Source organism: Ovis canadensis, chromosome 1, assembly GCF_042477335.2.
Source record: "Ovis canadensis isolate MfBH-ARS-UI-01 breed Bighorn chromosome 1, ARS-UI_OviCan_v2, whole genome shotgun sequence".
In the NCBI taxonomy this organism is placed as follows: domain Eukaryota; kingdom Metazoa; phylum Chordata; class Mammalia; order Artiodactyla; family Bovidae; genus Ovis; species Ovis canadensis.
Genome location: NC_091245.1, coordinates 25,200,016 through 25,224,095, shown reverse-complemented (window position 1 = coordinate 25,224,095; position 24,080 = coordinate 25,200,016). Strand labels below are relative to the sequence as shown.

Below are 24,080 nucleotides of genomic sequence, written 5' to 3'. Positions count from 1 at the left end.
CAGCTTCCCCTGTTGCATCAAGCAGTTCTCTCAGGATTACTTGAGATGCTGCCTTCTGGACTTGAAGTCCTAAAAATTTCCACCAAGTAAAACATAACACTCAACTTTAAGGCTGTGTGTTTTATTGCAGTCTACAATACAATGACGGGAAGTGAAACCTTTAGGCTGTTCAAAAATGTTGTTCCGTCACTAAGTCATGTCTGAATCATTGTGAACCCATGGGGTGCAGCACGTGCTGTGGACAGGCTCCTCTGTCTTTGGAATTTTCCAGGCAAGAATAATGGAATTTCCTACACAAGGGAATCTTCCCAGTTCAGGAATCAAACCCATGTCTCTGGCATCTCTTGCATTGGCAAGTGGATTCTTTACCACTGAGCCACCTGGGAAGGCCCCTGTTCAAAATATATAAAATTAAACTGTATTAAATGTAGCACAACCATTTTGGAAAAATTAATCATATTTCTTAAACAGGGCAGAAATATACAGTTTTCAGCCTAGTGGTTTCATTGATCTATTTTGATCAACTCAGTGAGGATATAGGTTTTTATCAATAAACCATTATTGAAAACTGTTGTACTTATAAATCAAAACATCTCTATTCCAATTCCAGATTTATATCACTATTGTATATTAAGCTTTCTTTTCACATATTGTGTAGAAAAATTTAATGGCCCAGTGTTTCATTACATAGCAGTAAATTTCCAGGCAGTTCTGGAATTTATACACTTTCCTAAACAAGTTGATGGATATTTTTACTGGGCATAGTTAACCATATCAATCAGTTCAGTTCAGTCACTCAGTCGTGTCCAACTATTTGTGACCCCATGGATGCAGCAACCAGGCTTCCCTGTCCATCACCAACTCCCGGAGCTTACTCAAACTCATGTCCATTGTGTCAGTGATGCCATCTTATCCTCCTTATCCTCTGTCATCCCCTTCTCCTCCCGCCTTCATTCTTTCCCAACATCAGGGTCTTTTCCAAAGAGTCAGTTCTTTGCATCAGGTGGCCAAAGTATTGGAGTTTCAGCTTCAGCATCAGTCCTTCCAATGAATATTCAGGACTGATTTCCTTCAGGATGGACTGGTAGGATCTCCTTGCAGTCCAAGGGACTCTCAAGAGTCTTCTCCAACACCACAGTTCAAAAGCATCTATTCTTTGGTGCTCAGCTTTCTTCACAGTCCAACTCTTACATCCATACATGACTATTGGAAAAACCATAGCTTTGACTAGATGGACCTTTGTTGGCAAAGTAATGTCTTTGCTTTTTAATATGCTGTCTACGTTGGTCATAGATTTTCTTCCAAGAAGCAAGCGTCTTTTAATTTCATGGCTGCAATCACCATCTGCAGTGATTTTGGAGCCCCCCCCCCCACCAAATAAAATCTCTCACTGTTTCCACTGTTTCCCCATCTATTTGCCATGAAGTGATGAGGCTGGTTGCCCTGATCTTAGTTTTCTGAATGTTGAGTTTTAAGCCAACTTTTTCACCCTCTTCTTTCACTTTCATCAAGAGGCTTATTAGTTCTTCTTTTCTTTCTGCTGTGAGGGTGGTGTCATCTGCATATCTGAGGTTATTGATATTTCTCAATAACAATCACTTTCTCTTAAAACTGATAGAAGAGATGCTTATCCAATAGCAGTTCTGGAAGTTTAGTCTTATTGGCATTAATCTGTGAACCTCTTCTGAAATTGTTACTCCATCTACCATGTAACTCTATGGCTTTAGAATTTGTTATTCTTCTGGGCATTGGATAATATGGTTCTGTGGCCTCATGTTCAGACTAAATGTTGTGACTTTCGTGAACAAGTCAGAAATAGCTTTGTTTATTCCATACAGTTTAAAGCTCAGTGTATTTTCATATTCGTTACATCATTAATCCCAGTCTAATGACACTGGGGGAACTTAGCTAAATGGGTGTCAGAGAGTCTTTTAGCTTCAAGCTTGAAATTTTATTTCTTAAAATAGTTTTTAACAATCAAGCCATATATGGAATTTAGAAAGATGGTAACTATAACCCTGTATGTGAGACAGCAAGAGACACAGATGTATAGAACAGTCTGTTGGACTCTGTGGGAGACGGCGAGGGTGGGATGATTTGGGAGAATGGCATTGAAACATGTATAATATCATATATGAAATGAATCACCAGTCCAGGTTCAATGCAAGATACAGGATGCTTGGGGCTGGTGCACTGGGATGACCCAGAGGGATGGTATGGGGAGGGAGGTGGGAGGGGGGTTCAGGGTGGGGAACACGTGTATACCCATGGGGGATTCATGTTGATGTATGGCAAAACCAATACAATATTGTAAAGTAATTAACCTCCAATTAAAATAAATAAATTTATATTAAAAAAATAAGCCATCTTCTGTAAAATAAGTTAGATTCCATCTTCTGGAAATAAGCTAGATTTCCATACCCTACTGAATCTTCTTTCAAATATACAAGTAAGTATCAGTTAAGGCATGAGCATGAAGAAAGCTTGAAATCTTCATCTGTACTTTCATTAAATCACAGAGAACTCAGCACACCCTCTAATTCATACCACACACTCTGAAAGAGGCATGAAAGCTGGACTGCACAATCCTTCTCTCCTAAACTGATGAAAACAATTTTCCCTGTTTTTGGCAGGTGCCCCATCTGTGACAACTGCAATTAGCTTTTCCACATTTAAACCAAACTTCTCAAGTTTCTTCTCAGCAGATGTTTAAGTTCTATCAGTGCATGTGTCCTGGTTAATTGGGTAAAACATTTTTTGTGTAAATATCACAGCCAGAATGTTGGTAAAGGTATTGTGTAACAGGTACTTGCACACCCTGCTTGTGAGAGGATAAACGGATGAGGTCCTTAGGGAGAACAATTTACCAATATGTTGCAAGAGTCTTGAAAATTCACAGTCTCTGATTCAGTGACCTCATATCTAGAAATCCAAACCAAGGAACTGATTGGAGATGATGATCAAAGATACATGCACAAGGATGTTCACTACAGCATTATTTATGACAGAAAAAAAATGAGGACCTAATTGACCTAAATATCCGAGAAGAAGGGAATGGTTTAGTTATTGCACCTCAATAAGATGAATATTTTTACAGCAACAGGAATAGTGTTTTCAAAGAAGACCTTGTGACATGAGAAAATTCTCATTTATTAACATTACGTGATAAAACTAAGGCATGGACAATATATTTTGTGAGATCTCAATTAAAAAATTAATTTATATACGAGTACAATGCATTCTCCAGTCTCATCTCCACTGGAGTCCCTAGGTATTAAGGGTAGGTGAAGTGAAGTCTGACCCTTCTTGGACTACCTTGTCCTGCTAATCTCACCAAAATGAAGAATTATGTAAAATATACAAAATTCTTTAAGGAGGTAGCACTTAGCAAGAAGTGGGAGAAACAGGGACTGAAACACATCCATTTTCAGCAGTGTCTTTTTATGGAGCAAATGAAGCTTTTTAGACTTGGTCCTTCAAAAAGAGGATGGCCTTTGTGAGAATTTCCATCCTTGGGACCATTTTCCCTTCTCAGTTTCCTTGAACTTTCTTCTTTAACTCTATCTTCTTCCAAATCTCTGAGGCCCATGATCTCATTCCCTTCTTTTGAAATTCTACTTCTCTCTGAAGGAGAACAATTTGTCCTATGATGTTTTGTTGATATATGCCTGATTTGTGTCAGTTTTCCCTTAGCTTCTGCCCTTCTCAGTCATTGCCTATCCCTAACAGAAAGATATCACTACTGATTTCCCCTTTAGTTCACCCAAGAAATAATCACATCTCACCAAGGGTGAGTGTGTGTGTGTGTGTGTGTGTGTATGTGATACTTATATTTCTTGGAGACAGTCAAGACTTACCAAGGACACACAATCACTTCTATATGTTTCTTTATGGTTTTATCACCCAAGTGTGTATCTCTAAACAGAACAATTATGCACATTTTAAATTTACTATATACCCACAATTGGAAAGGGAGATACATGAAAATAAGTTGCAACTCAAGTGACAGGTACAATTAAGATGTATGCATGATGCAGAGTGGTAGTATGTTGCACATGTTGAAACCATGGAATCCAGATAAGTTGGTTGTGTTCATATCCTAATTACATTGCCAATAAACTCTTTGAACTTGATCATGTTATTCAACTTTTCAGTGCTTATTCTTATGCTTTGTAAAATGGCAATAGTAATGATACCTATCTAAGTACATGGAAGGAAATCTATAACATTTTTAAAGGAAATACAGCAATTAGCTGAATGTTCAAGTCAGGAAGAGTAGACCCTAAGAACCACGCATGCCTGCATGTGTGCTCAGTTCTGTCCAGCTCTTTTCGGCCCTGTGGACTATAGCCCTCCAGGCTCCTCTGTTTATGGGATTTTCCAGGCAAGAGTACTGGAGTGGGCTGCCATTTCCTCTTCCAGGGAATCCTCCTGACTCATGAAGATTCTTTACCTCTGAGACACCTGGAAAGTCCCAAAGAACCACAAAGGGGGAAAAAGGCAGAAATGATTAAATTAAATAATGGGGCATAGACTTCCAGCTGTCTGTAAATGTTTCTCCTCCTTTTCTTCATTAAATAGAGAACCCCGGGGCAAGATCAGTTTCACGGGCATGTGACCTGTGCAGTCACACATAGTACAGTGCTCCAAGATTAGTTTGATGCTTTCACCTTGCCATCTTGAAATTCTTAACAGTTTTTTATACATCTGTGTCTCTTTTGCTGTCTCGCATACGGTTTTTGAAAAATTTGTTTTTCAAATTTTTCACTGTGCCCCTCCAATTATGTATCCTTTCCTGCTCTAGGTATATAACTGCCCATAATAGAGACTTATTTCTTCAGCTAGGAGTGTTTCTATGAGCAAATTCTGCTTAGTGGGATATAAGTAGAATTATATGCGCAAGTTATGGAATGTGTTTTTAAAACATTTCTCCTTCTTGCTGACTAAAAATACAACTTTAATGACTGGAAGTCCAGTAGTCATCTTGTACTGAAATGGAAACCATGCAACATCAAGACACATATAGTTTGATCCCTGACACCTAGAGAAACATAATAACCCTGAATTAGCTCAAGATTTTTTACACTTAAGAAAGAAGGCATATTTTGTTTTGTGCAAGCCACTGGTATTTTGGGTTTTCCTGTAATTTGTATCTTAATGTAATCCTGTGTGAGAGAGAAAAAAAATTAAGGAGAGTGAGAGTGAGAGGGGATAGAGAGAGGAAGGGTGGGAGCATCACAAAATTAAAAGTTTTGAAAAGATCAGTAAGATACATATATCTCTGGTAATGTGAATCAAGAAAAGATGGAAATAAATACCATTCATAATAAAAAATATAAATAGACACAAGAGAGATCTTAACAATTAAAATATGAAAACTTAAAGCATAAATAAAATTGATAAATTTCTGGAAAATATAAATTTCAAAGTTGGCTCCAGAAAGATACAAAATAATAACCATTAAAACCCAGAAATGATAACAAAAAATTTCCCCTCCCAAATTCTCTAGGTTCAGATGACCCATTTTATGCTAGAAATAGCATATTTATAAACATTTTAAAATGAAAATAGTTAATTGAATCCAACAATGCATTTAAAAAACAATCTGTGATCAAATAATATTTAGCCCCAAAATGCAAAAATACCTTAACATCAGAAAATCTATGAATTAATTTTACTACATTAAAAGAGAAAAAAACACATGATTATCTTAGCAGATGCAAAATAAGGTTTTTGGTTTAAAATGTGATGTTCTTGTTCAGTCACTAAGGCATGTCCAATTCTTTGTGACCCCATAAACTGCAGCACACCAAGTTTGTGTCCTTCATTGTCTCCCAGAGTTTGCTCAAACTCATGTCCATTGAGTCAGTGATGCCTTCTAACCATCTCATCCTCTGTTGCCCCCTTTTCCTCTTGCCCTCAGTCTTTCCTAGCATTAGGGTCTTTTCCAATGAGTTGGTGTTTTTGCATCAGCTAGCCAAAATGTTGGAGCTTCAGCTTCAGCATCAGTCCTTCCAATGGATATTTAGGGTTGATTTCCTTTGGGATTGACTGGTTTGATCTCTTTGCTGTGCAAGGGATTCTCAAGAGTCTTTTCCAGTATCACAGTTCAAAAGCATCAATTCTTTGGCACTCTGTCTTCTTTATGGTCCAACTCTCACATCTGTACATGTCTACTGGACAAACCATAGCTTTGACTATACGGATCTTTGTGTGCCAAGTGATGTCTCTGCTTTTTAAGAAGTACGTCAAGGCTGTATATTATCATCCTGCTTATTTAACTTATATGCAGAATACATCATGTGAAATACTGGGCTGGATGACTCGCAAGCTGGAATCAAGATTGCTGGGAGAGATATCAACAACTTCAAATATGCAGATGATATCAATTTAATGGAAGAAAGTGAAGAGGAACTAAAGATCCTCTTGATAAAGGTAAAAGAGGAGAATGAAAATGCTAGCTTAAAACTCAACATTTGTATACCATAGCTGATACATGTTGATGTTTGGCAGAAACCAACAAAATTCTGTAAAGCAATTATTCTTCAATTAAAAAATAAATAAAACAAAACAAAAATTCAGCATTCAAAAAACTGAGATCATGGCATCTGGTCCCATCACTTCAAGACAAATAGATGGGGAGAAATTGGAAAGAGTGACAGATTTTATTTTTTGGGCTCCAAAATCACTGCGGATGGTGACTATGGCCCTGAAACGAAAAGACTCTTGCTCCTTGGAAGAAAAGCTATGACAAACCTAAAATTCAATGTGCTGCATGCTAAGTCACTTCAGTCATGTCTGACTCATGACACTATGGACTGGACCCTGCCAGGTTCCTCTGTCCATGGGATTCTCTAGGCAAGAATACTGGAGCGGGTTGCCATTTCCTTTTCCAGGGGATCTTCCTGATCCAGCGTTGAACTCTGGTCTCTTATGTTTCCAGCATTGGCAGCTGGGTTCTTTACCACTAGCACCACCTGGGAATGTGTAATTTAAAACTCTTTGAAAAATTCCTCAGTTTGACAAAGATTTGAGTCAAAGTTACATTTAATGGAAAAACTTTAGATGCAGCTCTTTTAATGTCAGGAAAAGACAAGAATCCCAGTTTTTAAACACAATACTATAGACTCTGGTAAAATAATAATAGAGAAAGTGAAATATGTTAAAAGAGTAGGAAGGGTACAGACAACTCTGATTTTGCTGTTGATTTTTCTTATAGTTTAAAAAATATGAAAACAGTCAACAAATGTTAGATATTAGGGTTCACTGAATTTCACAATTCTATTATTAACTTAAGAAATCAATAGCATTTGTCTACCTGAACAGCAAACAAAGCAATTATAAAAAATTATAGAACATAAGATACAATTCACAGTACTAAAATCTATGAAATGTCTAAGAAGTACATTTTAAGTAGTATTGTAGGGAAACACCTCTCCAATAATATTATCTGAGATGAGACCAGAATGAAGTGAGTCAGGCAGATATCTGGAAAAAAGAGCAGTCTGGGTGGAGTAAATTATAAGGATAAATGACTGCATCATTGATTTCTCTCTTCCTTTCAACATCAGATAATTTTCCTTTCTGTTGAGTTCAGTCATGTTCTAACTTTTAAACACTTAATTCAGGTTAAGAAAAAATCCTTAACTAATTCTTTTATAGCCTTAGCATAGCACAATTTTTTTAAAAAAATTTAATCTCAAGAACCAAAATAAGAAAACGTTGGCAATATTTTTAAAACCAACATAAGCAAAGTAGAAATACAAATGATAAGTTTGATTAAATAGTATTTTCATTTCTCTTCTCTCCACCCTACACTCCATCTGGCTGACCCCATCTCATCCTTAATACTCAACTCAAAAGTCATTTCATCCAAAAATCCTTCCCTGATGCTTGTCAAAAGTATCTCTCTTTGATGCTCCTGTATTTTTCTTTTTTTAAAATATAAATTTATTTATTTTAATTGGAAGTTAATTACTTTACTATATTGTATTGGTTTTGCCATATATCAACATGAATCCACCATGAGTATACACGTGTTCCTCATCCTGAATCCTCCTCCCACCTCTCTCCCCGTACCATCCCTCTGGGTCATCCCAGTGCACCAGCCCCAAGCATCCTGCATCATGCATCGAACCCGGACTGGTGATTTGTTTCACATATGATATTATACATGTTTCAATGCCATTCTCCCAAATCATCCCACCTTCTCCCACCCCCACAGAGTCCAAAAGACTGTTCTATACATCTGTGTCTCTTTTGCTGTCTCGCATACAGGGTTATCGTTACCATCTTTCTAAATTCCATATATATGTGTTAGTATACTGTATTGGTGTTTTTCTTTCTGGCTTACTTCACTCTGTTTAATTGGCTCCAGTTTCATCCATCTCATTAGAACGGATTCAAATGTATTCTATTTAATGGCTGAGTAATACTCCATTGTGTATATGTTCCACAGCTTTCTTATCCATTCATCTGCTGATGGACATCTAGGTTGCTTCCATGTCCTGGCTATTATAAACAGTGCTGCGATAAACATTGGGGTACACGTGTCTCTTTCTATTCTGGTTTCCTCGGTGTGTATGCCCAGCAGTGGGATTGCTGGGTCATAAGGCAGTTCTATTTCCAGTTTTTTGAGGAGTCTTCATACTGTTCTCCAGAGTGGCTGTACCCTCCTGTATCACTGGTTTTATCACATTTTTTCGAACTTGTAAACTGGATTTGTGTGTGTCAACCACAAACTGGCACTTGCCATGAGTGCTTGCCCTCTACCTCTACAAGGATTAAATCATGTGCTACTACAGCTGCTGACCTTCAACAGCCCCTGAAGAAGTTCAGGGTGGAGAGCAGAAATGAGGCACTCTGTGCTTCTGGAAAACTGGCAGGACAGGTCTTCAGAAAGATATTCTCTGGAGCTGATTTTATGAACCCAATTCTTATATCTCTTCATATCTAGAAAAGCACTAAAATCCCTCACAGTGATGACCGTTTCTTGTGACTCGCAGAAGCTTCACAAGACTAGTAGAAGCCTTTTGGAAAAATATGCGCTTGATTGTATGTAGCCTCTCCTTCACCAAAATCACATAACAATGTCCTTTCCCCCTAGCTCCTTGGATCAGTCTCTCAGAGCTGTCTGAGGTGCTGTCTTCTGGGCTGCAGTCCTCATTTTGCCCCAAGTAAAACTTAAATTGCAACTCTCATGTTGTGCATTTTTTTTAGTTGACAGTTGTGGTAACCTACGAAGCGACCCAGAGTGGACTTCCTTTCTTCCCCTGAACTCTACAAGTAACTGGGGGAGGTGGGAGGGGGGGGCATGTTTGGGAACGCATGTAAGAATTAAAGATTTTAAAATTAAAAAAATAAATAAATAAAAAATAAAATAAAATTTAAAAAAAAAGAAAAAAAAATAAAATCTTTTCTTCTTAATTAGATTATAAACATTAAAAGCATGAATTTTTGATAATAATATAATAATATAACATAGGTGAATTTCTTAGCACCATTCAAGTCTTCCTTGAGCTTGCTATTTGCTGACTGTGATTTTGTGTAAGTCACTTAAATTCTCTGAATCCTAGTTTCATCTTCTGTATAGGATGATGACATTAATGTCAACTTTACAGTGAGAATTAAATGAGTTTGTGCATGTGAGAAGTGTAATTATACCTTGAATATCTCTATCATTCCATACAGCATCTAACTCATTGCCAGGCACAGAGTAGGTGTCATTTTAATAAATGTTTACAGAGGGAGTGGGTGAATGCTAAACAGAATATTTTTCTGAAGAAAGTCACCTTGGCTTTGTGGTTGGTGGGTGTCTGTCTGTGGAGGCAGAAGCCACAGGAGATCTTTGAGGACAGCAGATCTCCCAGGGACACTCTGAATGGTAGCCTGGTAAAACTGACTATCGTGACCCAGGTGGGGGGGCATTTCTATCCTGTGTCCCAGGCTATGTTATTACGCATAAAAAAAGGAAAGTCTCCAAGAACTCCAGAAGGAATGCACGCCTTTCTGAAGAGGAGCTGACACACAGGAGAACTAAACCTGGTCCTGTCAGTGCAGATCTTCCCAGGCATTCCATCCCCTCTGCTCAGGTGGCATTTATCTATCAATGCTTTTCAGATTATCATTTAAAAAATAATTTTATTTATTCACATTATTTTTTGGCTGTGTTGGATCTTCTTTGTTTGCTTGGGCTTTTCTCTAGCTGCAGTGAGTGGGGGCTACTCTCTACCTGTGGTGTGTGGGCATCTCATTGCAATGGCTTCTCCTGCTGCACAGCACAGGCTCTAGAGCACGCGGGCTTCAGTAGTTGTGGTACATGGGCCCAGTAGTTGTGGCTCCTGGGCTCTAGAGCACAGGCTCAGTAATCACAGCATGTAGGCTTAGTTGTTCCACAGCATGTGGGATCTTCCCGGGCCAAGGATAGCATCTGTGTTTCCTGCAATGGCAAGCAGATTCCTTACCACTGAGCTACCAGGGAAGCCCTGGATTGCCTGTTGACAAGAACCTTGTATGTGCTTCATGCTTTTGTGTAGATTATTTACTATACAGTCTTTTGATTTTCCTGGCTCTAATCTTCCTGGCGCTAATCTCCTCCTGACACAGCAACCAGCACAGCTGACCCTGACCTCCTTAAAAACCTGCCAATGGATTTCGACCCACCAAATGATCAATTCTGCCACATATGAATTCTCCAAGTCTGCCCTTGCCTATTGAGGTACCCCTCCTGCCTTGGTCTTCACTTCAGATACACTATTCTTTGCTTTGTCCATGCAGTTCCTATTGCCTCAATCATCCTTTCTCTCTGTATCCCTGTATTCTTTGCCCACCTTACTGGTACTTGCCCTTGAAGAGTCAGATCAGATCAGACACTCTCTCCTTCAGAAAACTTTCCTTGAATCTCCCTTCACTGATACACTCTCTCCCACACTGGTTCGTGCCCTCTTCCTCTGGGCTCCCACAATCTCCCATGCTTTCTTCTATCAGAACACTGATCATGCTGGGTTGTAATTAGTGATTAAATCTCTTACCCTTCTGGACTGTGAGCTCCTAGAAAACATGGACAGTGTTATATTCCCCTCTTCATCTCTAGCACTTGCACAGAGTCTGCCTCAGCAGAAAAAAATCAAGGGATGTGTAAGTGAATTGTTCTAAAACATCTTAGATCCTTTATTTACTAAATTTTTACTTGCCAATACATTGTAATCTATCATACCATTTGTGACTTAGCAAATTATTTGTTGCAGGCAGGACCTCTGTCTCAGTTTGTTGGAAAAGGAAACTGAGGCTCAATGAATGTAAGTAATCTGCCTAAGATTATAAAGTTACAAGGTCAGAGTTTGAGTAGAACCTGGATCTTCAAACTCCCTTTTTTCCACCTTTTTATATTTAATGAGGGCTTTCCAGGTAGTGCAGTGGTAAAGAATCCGCCTACCAATGCAGAAGACAGATTCAATCCCTGGGTCAGAAAGAACCCCTGGAGTAGGAAATGGCAACCTGCTTCAGTATTCTTGCCTGGAAAATTCCACAGACAGAGGTGCGCCTGGCAGGTTACAGTCCATGGGGTCACAAAGAGTCAGACACAACCGAGTGACTGAGCACACACACACACACACACACACACACACACACTTACACACACACACACAATATTTAATGAAGCGCCTTTGTCCCTCAGCCCTCCCACACTGAAATTCTTACAGCCTCACAGCCTTTACTACTCAGTCATTAGGATTGATATATGAAAGCTTGTGTATTTTCATCTTGATGGTTGTATTAACATGACTTGTGAATTTCAAATTGCTGGAATGTGGGGGGTATTTTCTGATGGGTATTTTTATGTAATTTTCTACAGAAGATTCTTGTGGTGTCCACACCTTAACTTTGATTCAGTGCGAATGAACGGACAGTTCCATGCTTGTTGCCAGCAAACCACCCCAATGCGTTCCAGTCCTGCTTTTCTGCCTTGAGAAGGCAGCTTTGCACTGGACCAGTGTAACCAGGAAATGTGAAAAAGTTCAAGGTCCTAACCCTCAACCAATGGGGATGGAAATTGAGGTAAATGACCCTTGTTCTTAGTGGGACAATGTTGAGGCACATTCTATTAATACCAGGTTCTTCAGAGGGTCTCCAGTGAGATTAAGCCTAGTTTCTACCAAAGCAATTACTTAAATAACACATTTTTCTTGTTTTTTTTTTTTTTTCCCCTTCCCTCTTTCACTGTCTATACCTCATTTCTGTTTCATAGTCTTACCTCCCCCCAAAATTACTAGCACTCAAGTCCTTGCCTCAGGCTCTGCTTTTGGGGATCCCAAAAGAAGAAATCACTTAACTATACAAGAACTTCTTTAGACACAACACGTTACCCTGTGCGGTTTGTACCGGGGCAGTACTGGACTTCTTGCAGTTTCAATGATCCCCACCCTCTGTGCCTGGATACGTGCTGCTCCCTCCGCCTGGCACGCTATTCCTCTCCCTTCCCTGGCTTGCAGTTAGTCATTCCTCAAGACTCAGCTAGGGTATCCACTTCCTTTCGCAGTTTTCACTGTTTAGCCATCTCCTCCCCATCTCCCTCAAGTTAGATTTCCATCCCTCTAATCCTGTAGCACTTGTAAGACTAGTTAACCTCCATCAAATTCATTATCTCTTTTCTCTTTCTTTGTGAGCTTCTGGAGGACTAGCGGCCTACCTAGCAAGGTATTTGGTAAAAAATTAAGTGCTCAATAGAACAGGTAAGAATGTGCAGGCGTGAACTTAGGAACTTCTCATTCCATAAACATTTACTTAGCACTTCCTTTGCCTCAAGCACAATGCTGTATTATGGAGTATGCAAAGATAAAGACCTGACCCTAGGCATAAGGGAGCTCACTGTCAAGTGACGAAAAGAGAAGTAAATAATGCATGATGCATTGTAAATGTTCGGACACGAATGCACAGGTGACAGTGGGGGGACTGCTAAGTCGCTTCAGTCGTGTCCGACTCTGTGCGACCCCATAGACGGCAGCCCACCAGGCTCTCCCGTCCCTGGGATTCTCCAGGCAAGAACACTGGAGCGGGTTGCCATTTCCTTCTCCAGTGCATGAAAGTGAAAAGTGAAAGTGAAGTCGCTCAGTCGTGTCCGACTCTTCGCGATCCCATGGACTGCAGCCTACCAGGGTCCTCCGCCCATGGGATTTTCCAGGCAAGAGTACTGGAGTGGGGTGCCATTGCCTTCTCCGGTGGTGGGGACAGAGCAATTCAATAAAGAATAAGGTTCTAGTTTGGTCTTAGAAGGTAGTTACGGTTAGCAGAAACGGGAAAGAGCACCCTGGTTATTCTGAGAGGTAGACTAGGCTTCCCAAGTGGCTCAGTGGTAAAGAATTTGTCTGCCAAAGCAGGAGACACAGGTTCCAATCTTGAGTCAGGAAGATCCCTGGAGAAGGAAATGGCAACTCGTTCCAGTATTCTTGCCTGGGAAATTCCAAGGACTGAGGGGCCTGATGGGCTACCATCCATGGCATCTCAAGAGACCGGCATGATTTACCCTTCAAAAAAGACTAAACAAGACTAGCGAAACTGAGGAAAGTGAAGCCTTTGCTACAGTTGGGGGCTAATGCTGATGTAGAGAGGCTAGGAGGCCATCCCGTTAGTACTCCACGTGTTTGGGGTGGGATGGGCGCATAATTATTCTCAGGGCTTTCCACTTGAAGACACAAGTTATTCAGCACCTTGATCAGGGCCAGGCACACGGCAGGGAGAAGCGCTGGGAAATTGAGAAATCTGTCCCCAACTCTCAAAGTTGAGCACTAGCCACAGGAAAGCCAGACCATTCAGCTCTTCGGTCAGCACGTGCACCTGCTTGCGCGCCGTGAGAGCGCGACCCCAGAGGACCAAGTCCCCGGCGTCTCAGCGGCGGCCGAGCATGCTCAGTTGTCAGGACGCGGTGGCCGGGTTGCAGGGAAAATGCTCCGCGGAGTCCCAGCCGGGCAGAAAGCCCGCCAGGCAAAGGGTTCATCCCGAGGGGGCGGGGCCTCGGACGCACGCTCGCTCCCACCCCGCCCCCCCGCCACGCGCCACGCGCCACGCGCCGGCCGTCTACACGCCGGCTGCCCGTTGCCCTGGTAACCGTCGCGCAGCGTCTTCCTGAGGGAGCTCCTGTCAGCCGGAGGATCCTGTCGCCCGCTCCCCACGGCCCGGCAATTTTCGCGTGGGCTCAGAGGCGGAACGACAACAAAAAATGGCGGAGCGGAGCCAGACGGCGCCTGAGGCAGGTCTGTGGGGGCGGTCGATCAGGGGGAAGTGCTGAGGCAGCACGACGCTGTCCTGGGCCCCAGGGGACAGGGGACTTGGGCCTGGCGCTACTCCTGAAGAGGCACCCTCTGTGTTTGCGCGGTGAGGTTATGACCTCGGGGTCAAGGGTCAAGGGAGGAGCACACCCCTTTGAGTGTCTGGGCAGAGGCCGCGCAGTCGAGGCGTCGCAGGAGTGTATGAGAGTGTGTGCACTCTTTGGAGTGAACACTGGCTGAGAAAGGGCTGGGACCCCAGGGAAGACGACTCCCCTCCGGAGGGGCACCTGTGATAGGGGCTGATTGTAGGGGGTAGGCTGCATCACAGGAGGGGTTGAACACAATCCTGTTGGCTATGGGAGGGTCCTCTAAAGGGAGAGGGACTCTGATTCTGAGGAGGCAGGTTAAGTAGGAGTGTTACTTTAGTTTCAGGCAGTGCCATGGAAGGGATATATGAGTATTTGTGCTTCAGGGAAGTGTAGTGACTGAGGGTCACCCTGTCACAGAGAAAGTATGCAAATCCTCATATGAGTCCTTAAGAGGACAAGAGGCTTGAGGGGACACCCAGCCCTTCAAAACCCTATCACAGGAGGCTGGAGCCTGAGTGTGGGTGTGTATGGGGTCAGTAATCTTGAAGGTCATTCAGAATTACAAAGGGATGCACATTCACTTTTATGTGGGTGGAAGCTAGTCTTTAAAGTGCAGGGAGACTAACAGGCAAGGAGACCTAGGATTCTGTTCCTGAGGGGACTGCCTTGTTAATTTGGCTAGCTTGGAGAGATAATGTCCTAAGCTTTACAGGGTCATAGAAGAGAGAAAGGGCTTTTACAGTCCTGTGTACGTGGGAGATGGTTTGTCCCTAAGAAGGATTGGGAACTGAAGAACTGGAGCATCAAAGTGATAGCTGTGTGTGTGTGTGTGTGTGTGTGTGTGTGTGTGTGTATAGAAAAGCAGTGGCTTTGGTGAAATGTATGGTGGTGGGTGATGGAGTGGTATCCATAATTTTGTATATGTGTCCTGATGGGGTATTTTGGTTATAAGAGTGACCACTTTAATTATCCAGCCCTCTGGGGGTAGGGGAGGGAGGTTGTGGTTATGCTATGACCATACAGTGACTGAAACTGGAATCTGTTAAAAAGCCATCAAGAATGATTTAAGAGACCATTTCCTCTTAAGACCTGCATGGTTTGTCTTTCTTTCATGGCATTTCTGTTCTTGTACCAAGTAATTCTTCTACTTATTTTATAGTTTAAGCTCCCTCAACTTGAACATGCTTATTCCCTTTTTCATACTCCACCCAACACATGTTTTAGTGCCAGCTATTCTCTAGGCATCAAATTAAGCACTGAAAACTCCCTGCTTGTGATTCTCTTACCTTATTCTTTTTTCTTTTCTTTCCTCCCATAGATTTACTGCCTTCACACATATAGTTTAATCTATTTAGTATTTTTATTGCTTACTGCCTCATTCCTCTAGAATATAGGATCCATGAAGGCAAGGGTCTGTCTTGTGTTTATTAATTCCATATTCCTAGAACCATACCTTGTGTAGTTATTAATAAATATTTTTTAAATTAATGACTAAATGACCTGATATTGTCTAGATGTTCAAGGAGTTTCTCTGAGGAAGTGAAATTTTACTTGAGATATAATAGAGATTGAATAAATGAAGAGATGGGCAAAGAGTGGTCCAGGAAGAGGGAAACCATGTGCAAATACCCTAAGGTAGGAGGAAACATGATGTATTATATTTAAAGAACTGAAAGGAGACAAGTGTGGCTGCACTTAGGGCAATAGAAAGACAAAAGAGGTAAGCTGAAGCAGATCTTGCAGGGCCTTAAAGGCTAGGATTAGAATTTTGGTCAAAAATCCAAAAATGGAGGGAAGGGATTGAGAAATGTTTAAAAGGCAAAATTAATAGGACTTAGTGAAAGATGGGGATCCAGGGGAAGGATGTATCAAAGTGTACTTCTAATTTTTTAGTTTGTGCAGCTGAATAGTTGGTGATGCCATTATGGAGATAGGGAGTCCTGAAAGGGATCTTGGCTGGGTTTGAGAGGGAAGATCATGTGTTTGGTTTTGGACAAATGGAATCTGAGATATCTTTGAGTTATCCAGTAAGTGGAGAGATTGGCAAGGGAGTTGAAATACAATAAAAGTATGGAGTAGCATGGAGTTAATTCGTGAAACCATGAGTGAGGATGAAATTGCCTAAAGGGAGGGTAAAGAGTGTAAAGAGAAGCAGCTTGGGATGAAGTGTTGAGCAGTTACAGTATTTCAGTGCATTCTAAAGAGATAGAGTAAAGAGAACAGGCAAAAGAATGTTTGTGGCATGTTCAACAGCTTGAATGCTGCCAAGTGATATAAAAAGGAAGACTGAAGAGCTAGATTTAGAGCATACTTAGCATCATTGTTGTTGTTCTTCAGCCACTCAGGCGTGTCTCTTTGTGACCCCTTCAACTGAAGCATGCCAGGCTTCCCCATCCTTCACCATCTCCTGAAGCTTCTTGCTCCAATTTATGTCCATTGAGTCGGTGGTGCCATTCAACCATCTTGTCTCTGTTGTCCCCTTTTCCTCCTGCCTTCAGTCTTTCCCAGCATCATCATCTTTTCTGAGTTAGCTCTTCTCATTAGGTGGCCAAAGGATTAGATTTTCAGCTTCAGCATCAGTCCTTCCAATGAATATTCAGGGTCTATTTCCTTTAGGATTAACTGATTTGATCTCCGTGCAGTCCAAGGGACTCTCAAGAGTCTTCTCCAACACCACAGTTCAAAAGCAACAATTCTTCAGCACTCAGTCTTCTTTATGGTCCAACTCTCACATCCATACATGTCCCTGATAAGAGGAAACTGATGATGGTATGAGCCAAACTAACTTCTAAATCACTAATAACTGGCTCAGTCTTTTTCTTAAGTCAGACTCCTGAGAGAGAATCTAATTGACACACATCACCTTTTCCCACTAGACCATGTCATAGATCACAAACCAGTGTAGGATTGTTTGTCTTTGAATTGGGTGTCCAGCTATTGCTCTCTGGAGACACCTGGTACAAAATATGTATATCTGGTGATTTCTCATCTCAAGAGCAGTAGCTGACATTTATGCAGTGTTTATGTATGAGACATTGTACTAAGTGCTTTAAATGTTTTAATCTACTTCAACATCATAGCTACACTCTAAAGTATTATCTTTATTTAATATGTGAAGAAGTTTTGGCACAGAGAAGTTAAACAACTTGCTCAATCTGCAAATAATTAATGTACAATTACAGTTCTTTGGCTATTTTTGACATTATCTGGATTCATTACTTGGCCTTCTGTTTCTATGGCAACATATTGTATACTGACGAAATAATAGCTATGATGAAAATTCCTTCCCTACAGAAAACTTTCCAAGCTAAGCATACGTTCACAAAGTGAAGTGGAAAGAACTGGGGCTCAAATCCTTGTATAAATCATGTTTCTGTAACTTACTAGATGTGGACCTCAGATTCAAAATTTCTGATCTTAAAGTTTCCTCGTCTGTAAAATGCAGGTAATATTTGCAGTATAGGTGTCTTTGGTAGAGAGAGTGCAGTAAATGGTATTTCCTTAATTCTGCTGAAGTTTGAATACAAAAACTCAGATGTAATATATATTCCCTGGTGGCTCAGAGGTTAAAGCGTCTGCCTGGAATGCAGGAGACCCGGGTTTGATCCCTGGGTTGGGAAGATCCCCCTGGAGAAGGAAATGGCAACCCACTCCAGTACTCTTGCCTGGAGAATCCCATGGAGGGAGGAGCCTGGTAGGCTACAGTCCATGGGGTCGCAAAGAGTCGGACACGACTGAGCGACTTCACTTTCACTTTCACTTATATATGTATGTACTGTACATATACAGTGGAAACAAGAAATAGATTTAAGGGACTAGATCTGATAGACAGAGTGCCTGATGAACTATGGATGGAGGTTCATGACATCGAACAGGAGACAGGGAGCAAGACCATCCCCAAGAAAAAGAAATGCAAAAAAGCAACATGGCTGTCTGAGGAGGCCTTACAAATAGCTGTGAAAAGAAGAGAAGCCAAAAGTAAAGGAGAAAGGAAAGATATACTCATTTGAATGCAGAGTTCCAAAGAAGAGCAAGGAGAGATAAGAAAGCCTTCCTCAATGATCAGTGCAAAGAAATAGAGGAAAACAATAGAATGGGAAAGACTAGAGATCTCTTCAAGTAGAGATACCAAGGGAACATTTCACACAAAGATGGTCTCGATAAAGGACAGAAATGCTATGGGCTTAACAGAAGCAGAAGATATTAAGAAGAGGTGGCAAGAATACACAGAAGAATTGTACAAAAAAGATCTTCATGACCCAGATAATCACGATGGTGTGATCACTCACCTAGAGCCAGACATCCTGGAATGTGAAGTCAAGTGGGCCTTAGGAAGCATCACTATGAACAAAGCTAGTGGAGATGATGGAATTCCAGTTGAGCTATTTCAAATCCTAAAAGACAACACTGTGAAAGTGCTGCATTGTGAAAGTGCTGCACTCAATATGACAGCAAATTTGGAAAACTCAGCAGTGGCCACAGGACTGAAAAAGGTCAGTTTTCATTCCAATCCCAAAGAAAGGCAATGTCAAAGAATGCTCAAACTACTGCACAATTGCACTCATCTCACACACTAGGAAAGTAATGCTCAAAATTCTCCAAGCCAGGCTTCAGCAATACATGAACCGTGAACTTCCAGATGTTCAACCTGGTTTTAGAAAAGGCAGAGGACCAGAGATCAAATTGCTAACATCTGTTGGATCATGGAAAAAGCAAGAGAGTTCCAGAAAAACATCTATTTCTGCTTTATTGACTATGCCAAAGCCTTTGCCTATGTGGATCACAATAAACTGTGGAAAATTCTGAAAGAGATGGGAATACCAGACCACCTGACCTGCCTCTTGAGAAATCTGTATCAGGTCAAGAAGCAGCAGTTAGAACTGGACATGGAGCAACAGACTTTTTCCAAATTAGGAAAGGAGTACATCAAGTCTGTATATTGTCACCCTGCTTATTTAACTTCTATGCAGCGTACATCATGAGAAACACTGGGCTGGAAGAAGCACAAGCTGGAATCAAGATTGCCGGGAGAACTATCAATAACCTCAGATATGCAGATGACACCACTCTTATAGCAGAAAGTGAAGAACTAAAAAGCCTCTTGATGAAAGTGAAAGAGGAGAGTGAAAATGTTAGTTTAAAGTGCAACATTCAGAAAAAAAGATCATGGCATCCAGTCCCATCACTTCGTGGCAAATAGATGGAGAAACAGTGGAAACAGTGGTGGACTTTATTTTTTGGGGCTCCAAAATCACTGCAGATGGTGATTGAAGCCATGAAATTAAAAGACACTTACTCCTTGGAAGGAAAGTTATGACCAACCTAGACATCATATTAAAAAGCAGAGACATACTTTGCCAACAAAGGTCTGTCTAGTCAAGGCTATGGTTTCACCAGTAGTCATGTATTGATGTGAGAATTGGACTATAAAGAAAGCTGAGAGCTGAAGAATTGATGCTTTTGAACTGTGGTGTTGGAGAAGCCACTTGAGAGTCCCTTGGTCTGCAAGGAGATCCAACCAGTCCATCCTAAAGGAGATCAGTCCTGGGTGTTCATTGGAAGGACTGATGTTGAAGCTGAAACTCCAATACTTTGGCCACCTGATGCGAAGAGCTTACTCATTTGAAAAGACCCTGATGCTGGTAAAGATTGAGGGAAGGAGGAGAAGGGGACGATAGAGGATGAGATGGTTGGGTGGTATCACCGCATCAATGGACATGAGTTTTAGTAAACTCTTGGAGTTGGTGATGGACAGGGAGGCCTGGCATGTTGCAGTCCATGGGGTCACAAAGAGTCAGACACGACTGAGTGACTGAACTTATCTGAACTGAACTGATGTACTTTACAAATAAAATCATGCTTTAAACATACAGTGATTGGTATGAAACATTTCTTTTCATTTTCTTCATTAGCACAATTGATATTCTATCAGAATAAAGGCAGACATCAAGTTTTGGAAAATATAGAATTGTTAGCTAAACTGTGTGTGATGGGACAAGTCTCTGTATAAGGTGAATTTTGAGGAATTTCCTGAAGGAGAGAAGAGATACATACTTTTTTAAAGCATGCGGGTGTCTCCATAAATGGCTTCCTTGGTGGCTCAGACAGTAAAGACTGTCTGCAATGCAGGAGACTGTGATTCAGTCCCTGGGTTGGGAAAATCCATGGCTATGCACGCCATTATTCTTGCCTAGAGAATCCGTCTAGCAGGCTATAGTCCATGGGGTTGCAAAGAGTAGAACGTGATCGAGGGATAAGTACACACCCAGTTCTATAAGATGGTCAGATTTCCAGAAGGAATTTTCTCTTGTAAATATTATACTTTAAAATAAGGACATTGTTTAGAATTTTTCTTCCTATCCAAAAATTTGACTATTAATAACTCTACAAAGATACTTTATTGATAACTAAAGGTAGAGGTATTAGTCTCAGGCTAGATTGTACCCGCTTCAGTTTCTCAGAGTCTTCTGCCTTTCTAGCTATCATTAAGAAAGCTTTTGTTCTAAGTACCTGCTAAAATAATTGGTTTTCTTTTATTGCCAAGTTTGTTGGGTATTTTTTTGGCCAATGTACAGCAGAAATTTTAGAATGATGCAGTCTGTTAAAGTGACCTGAACCTTGATCACTTTTTCTGTGAACAAAATGGGTTGTTTTTAAAAAGCAGCTTTACATTATCTGAAATTATCTATAGACAGAATATTGAAAATTTAAAAACCCTTAGAAATGAGAATAATGTTTTCTATCTTTTTTAAATAGTTGGGCAAAGTATATGTTTTTTTGACTTTAGTTTCCTTATTTGTAAATTTGGGATAGTAACACCTACTTTTCAGGTGACAGAGATACCGTATGGAAAGTGCAGAATGTTTATACCCTCAAAGAAATGATAGCTTAGTTGGTGAGTGTACATGTATGTGTGTGTGTATGTGTTTGTGTGCCTTTTCCTAAAGACTTACTAGTAAAATCACCTTTAAAAGAAGAGGAAATCCAGGTTTACAGTCTCCTATAGGGTAGCCTTGCATGCAAATATGTTTCAGAATTCAGATTATTTTTTATTATGGAAAGGCAGTATTGTGTTATGTAATGGCTTATATACCTATGCATTTCTTATGTACTGTTTGTTACAAAACACTTCCAGTGAAGTATGGGAAAGTGCCCTATAATCAAACACATTAATTATATTCACACCAATTGAATTAAATTTATGAATAGCTTCACATCAATTTAAGTTTTACTAGCAGATTAGTTTTGGCACTAAAGTTGTGAACAAAAATGACTATTTTTAGAGACTTAAGGATTTTGGAATTATAGAAGAGGGACTGTGGACTGATATAATTTTATCCTTTTTAAGATGGTGCACTGGGACGACCCAGAGGGATGGTACAGGGAGGGAGGAGGGATGGGGGTTCAGGATGGGGAACACGTGTATACCTGTGGCAGATACATGTTGATGTATGGGAAAACCAGTACAATATTGTAAAGTAATTAACCTCCAATTAAAATAAATAAATTTATTTAAAAAACAAAATTTTAAAATTTCAGGTTATTTTTTGTCATGTTTTTATCTTTTGTAACATCATTGTGCTGAGCTTTATGAAAAATCCCAAAAGTTTTGGAACAGAAAACACCTTTTGTTTCCATGATGTTTACGTGCTTATTTCTTCTAAGGAACTCTGATAATATCTGTATTTCTGAGATCTACGAATGTTGCATTTGGCTTCAGTTTCAGTATCTTGGGCTTCCCTGGTAGCTCAGCTGGTAAAGAATCTACCTGTAATGCTGGAGATCCTGGTTCTATTCCTGGTTTGGGAAGATCCCCTGGAGAAGGGATAGGCTACCAACTCCAGTATTCTTGGGCTTCCCAGGTGGCTCAGCTGGTAAAGATTCAGCCTTCAATGCGGGAGACCTGGGTTTGATCCCTGGGTTGGGAAGATCCCCTGGAAAAGGGAAAGACTACCTACTTCATTATTCTGGCCTGGAGAATTCTGTCCAGTCCAGTCCATGGGGTTGCAAAAAGTCGGACATGACTGAGTGACCTTCACTTTCACTTTCAGTATCTTGGCTCAGGGTCATTTTCAAGGAGAGATACTAGAGAACTATAGCATTCAGTTAGAAGGATGCTAATACTTTGATACATATTCTTAACAAAATCATAGCTTTATCTTCAAATCATTTAAGAACAGCACAGTCTTCTATGAGTTTCAGAATATTTGTATTAATTGTTAAATTTCACCAATGGAGCAAGTGTTAATTTTAGTATTGATTTAAGAAGAATTTTCATTCTTAACAGAATTTGATTTTTTTGATAATAAAAAATTATCTCAACTATGAAAGCTTGTGATAATTCATTAATGATTTTTACCATATGGGAATATGATAATTTTTACTTTTTATATACTCCATTTATTTAATGGGTTCAGAGAAATTTTTCTTTTTTTTTGCAAACTGTAAAGGGAGAAGTTTTTATTTGTCATATATTTTTGAGAAATATTGATTGTGAATATTTGACTCTAAATAAACTTTCAAAATAATGTACTTACATGTCAATTGAAGGAAAGCAAAGCAAGCAAATGCAAAGATGCCTAGAATTTTATATAAGAATAAAAATTTTTATGTAGGATTGGAAATTCCTAAATAAAAACTTTCAACAATGTTATGGAAAAATACCTGAGATTTGTTGTAAAGGAATGGGAAAAACAATCTGCCAACCATTACAGTTTACTTGCCTTTTTTCAGAAGTCTTAGAAATCATTCATTTGAAGATATTAATCTCTATGTCAGACTTTGCAGAAGAAATCACTATGCTGTGGACTATGTTATTAATTTTAAAAATTACTCATTCATATTTCTGTTTTTGTTCCAGTACCATAGTGTTTTGGTGACTTTAGCTTTGTAGTATAGTCTGAGTTCAGGGAGTCTGATTCCTTCAGTTGTGTTTTTCTTTCTTGAAACCATCTTTGCTGTTCAGGGTCTTTAGTACTTCCATACAAATTGTAAAATTTTTTGTTCTAATTCTGTGAATAATGCCATTGGTAATTTGCTAAGGATTGCATTGAATCTACAGCTTCCTTTGTGTAGTAAAGTCATTTTCACAATGTTGATTCTTCCAGTCCAAGAACATGGTATATCTATCTGTGTCATCTTGATTTCTTTCATTAGTATCTTATAGTTTGCTAAGTACAAGTCCTTTGCCTCCTTAGGTAGGTTCATTCCTAGGTATTTTATTCTTTTTGTTGTGATGGTAAGTGGGATCATTTCCTTGGTTTCTGTTACTGATCTTTCATTGTTAGTATATAGGAAAGCAAGAGATTTCTGTGTCTTAATTTAACTTTATTAAATTCATTGATTAGCTCTAGTAGTTTTCTAGTAGCATCTTTAGGATATTCTATGTATAATATCATGTCTCTGCAAACAGTGACAGTTTTACTTCTTCTTTTCCAATTTGTATTCCTTTTATTTCTTTTTCTTCTCTGATTGTTGCGGCTAGGACTTTCCAAATTATGTTGAACAAGAGTGGCAAGAGAGGGTATCCTTGTCTAGTTTCTGATCTTAGAGGAAGTGCTTTCAGATGTTCATTGTTAAGAATAATATTTGCTTCTGGTTCAAGATGGCAGAGTAGAAGGACATACACTCATCTCCACCTATGAGAGCACCAAAATTGCAACTAGCTGTTGAACAACCATCAATAAGAGGACACTGGAACCCACCCAAAAAAGATACCCCACATCCA

The 24,080-nt window shown here is 40.1% G+C and overlaps 1 protein-coding gene and 1 non-coding gene across 2 annotated transcripts in view; both read left to right on the top strand.

The window, feature by feature from the left end:
* Window positions 1-14,043: 14,043 nt before the first annotated feature.
* AGBL4 (AGBL carboxypeptidase 4) overlaps window positions 14,044-24,080 on the top strand; it is a 1,455,026-nt gene continuing 1,444,989 nt past the window's right edge. Inside the window, exon 1 of the mRNA XM_069590969.1 lies at window positions 14,044-14,249. Within this exon, the coding sequence (XP_069447070.1) occupies window positions 14,216-14,249 (34 nt within the window). The 5' untranslated portion in view covers window positions 14,044-14,215. The remainder of the gene's footprint in view (window positions 14,250-24,080) is intronic.
* On the top strand, window positions 17,902-17,973 carry TRNAS-GGA (transfer RNA serine (anticodon GGA)). Its single transcript has one exon. It is a non-coding gene; the product is annotated as a tRNA-Ser (tRNA).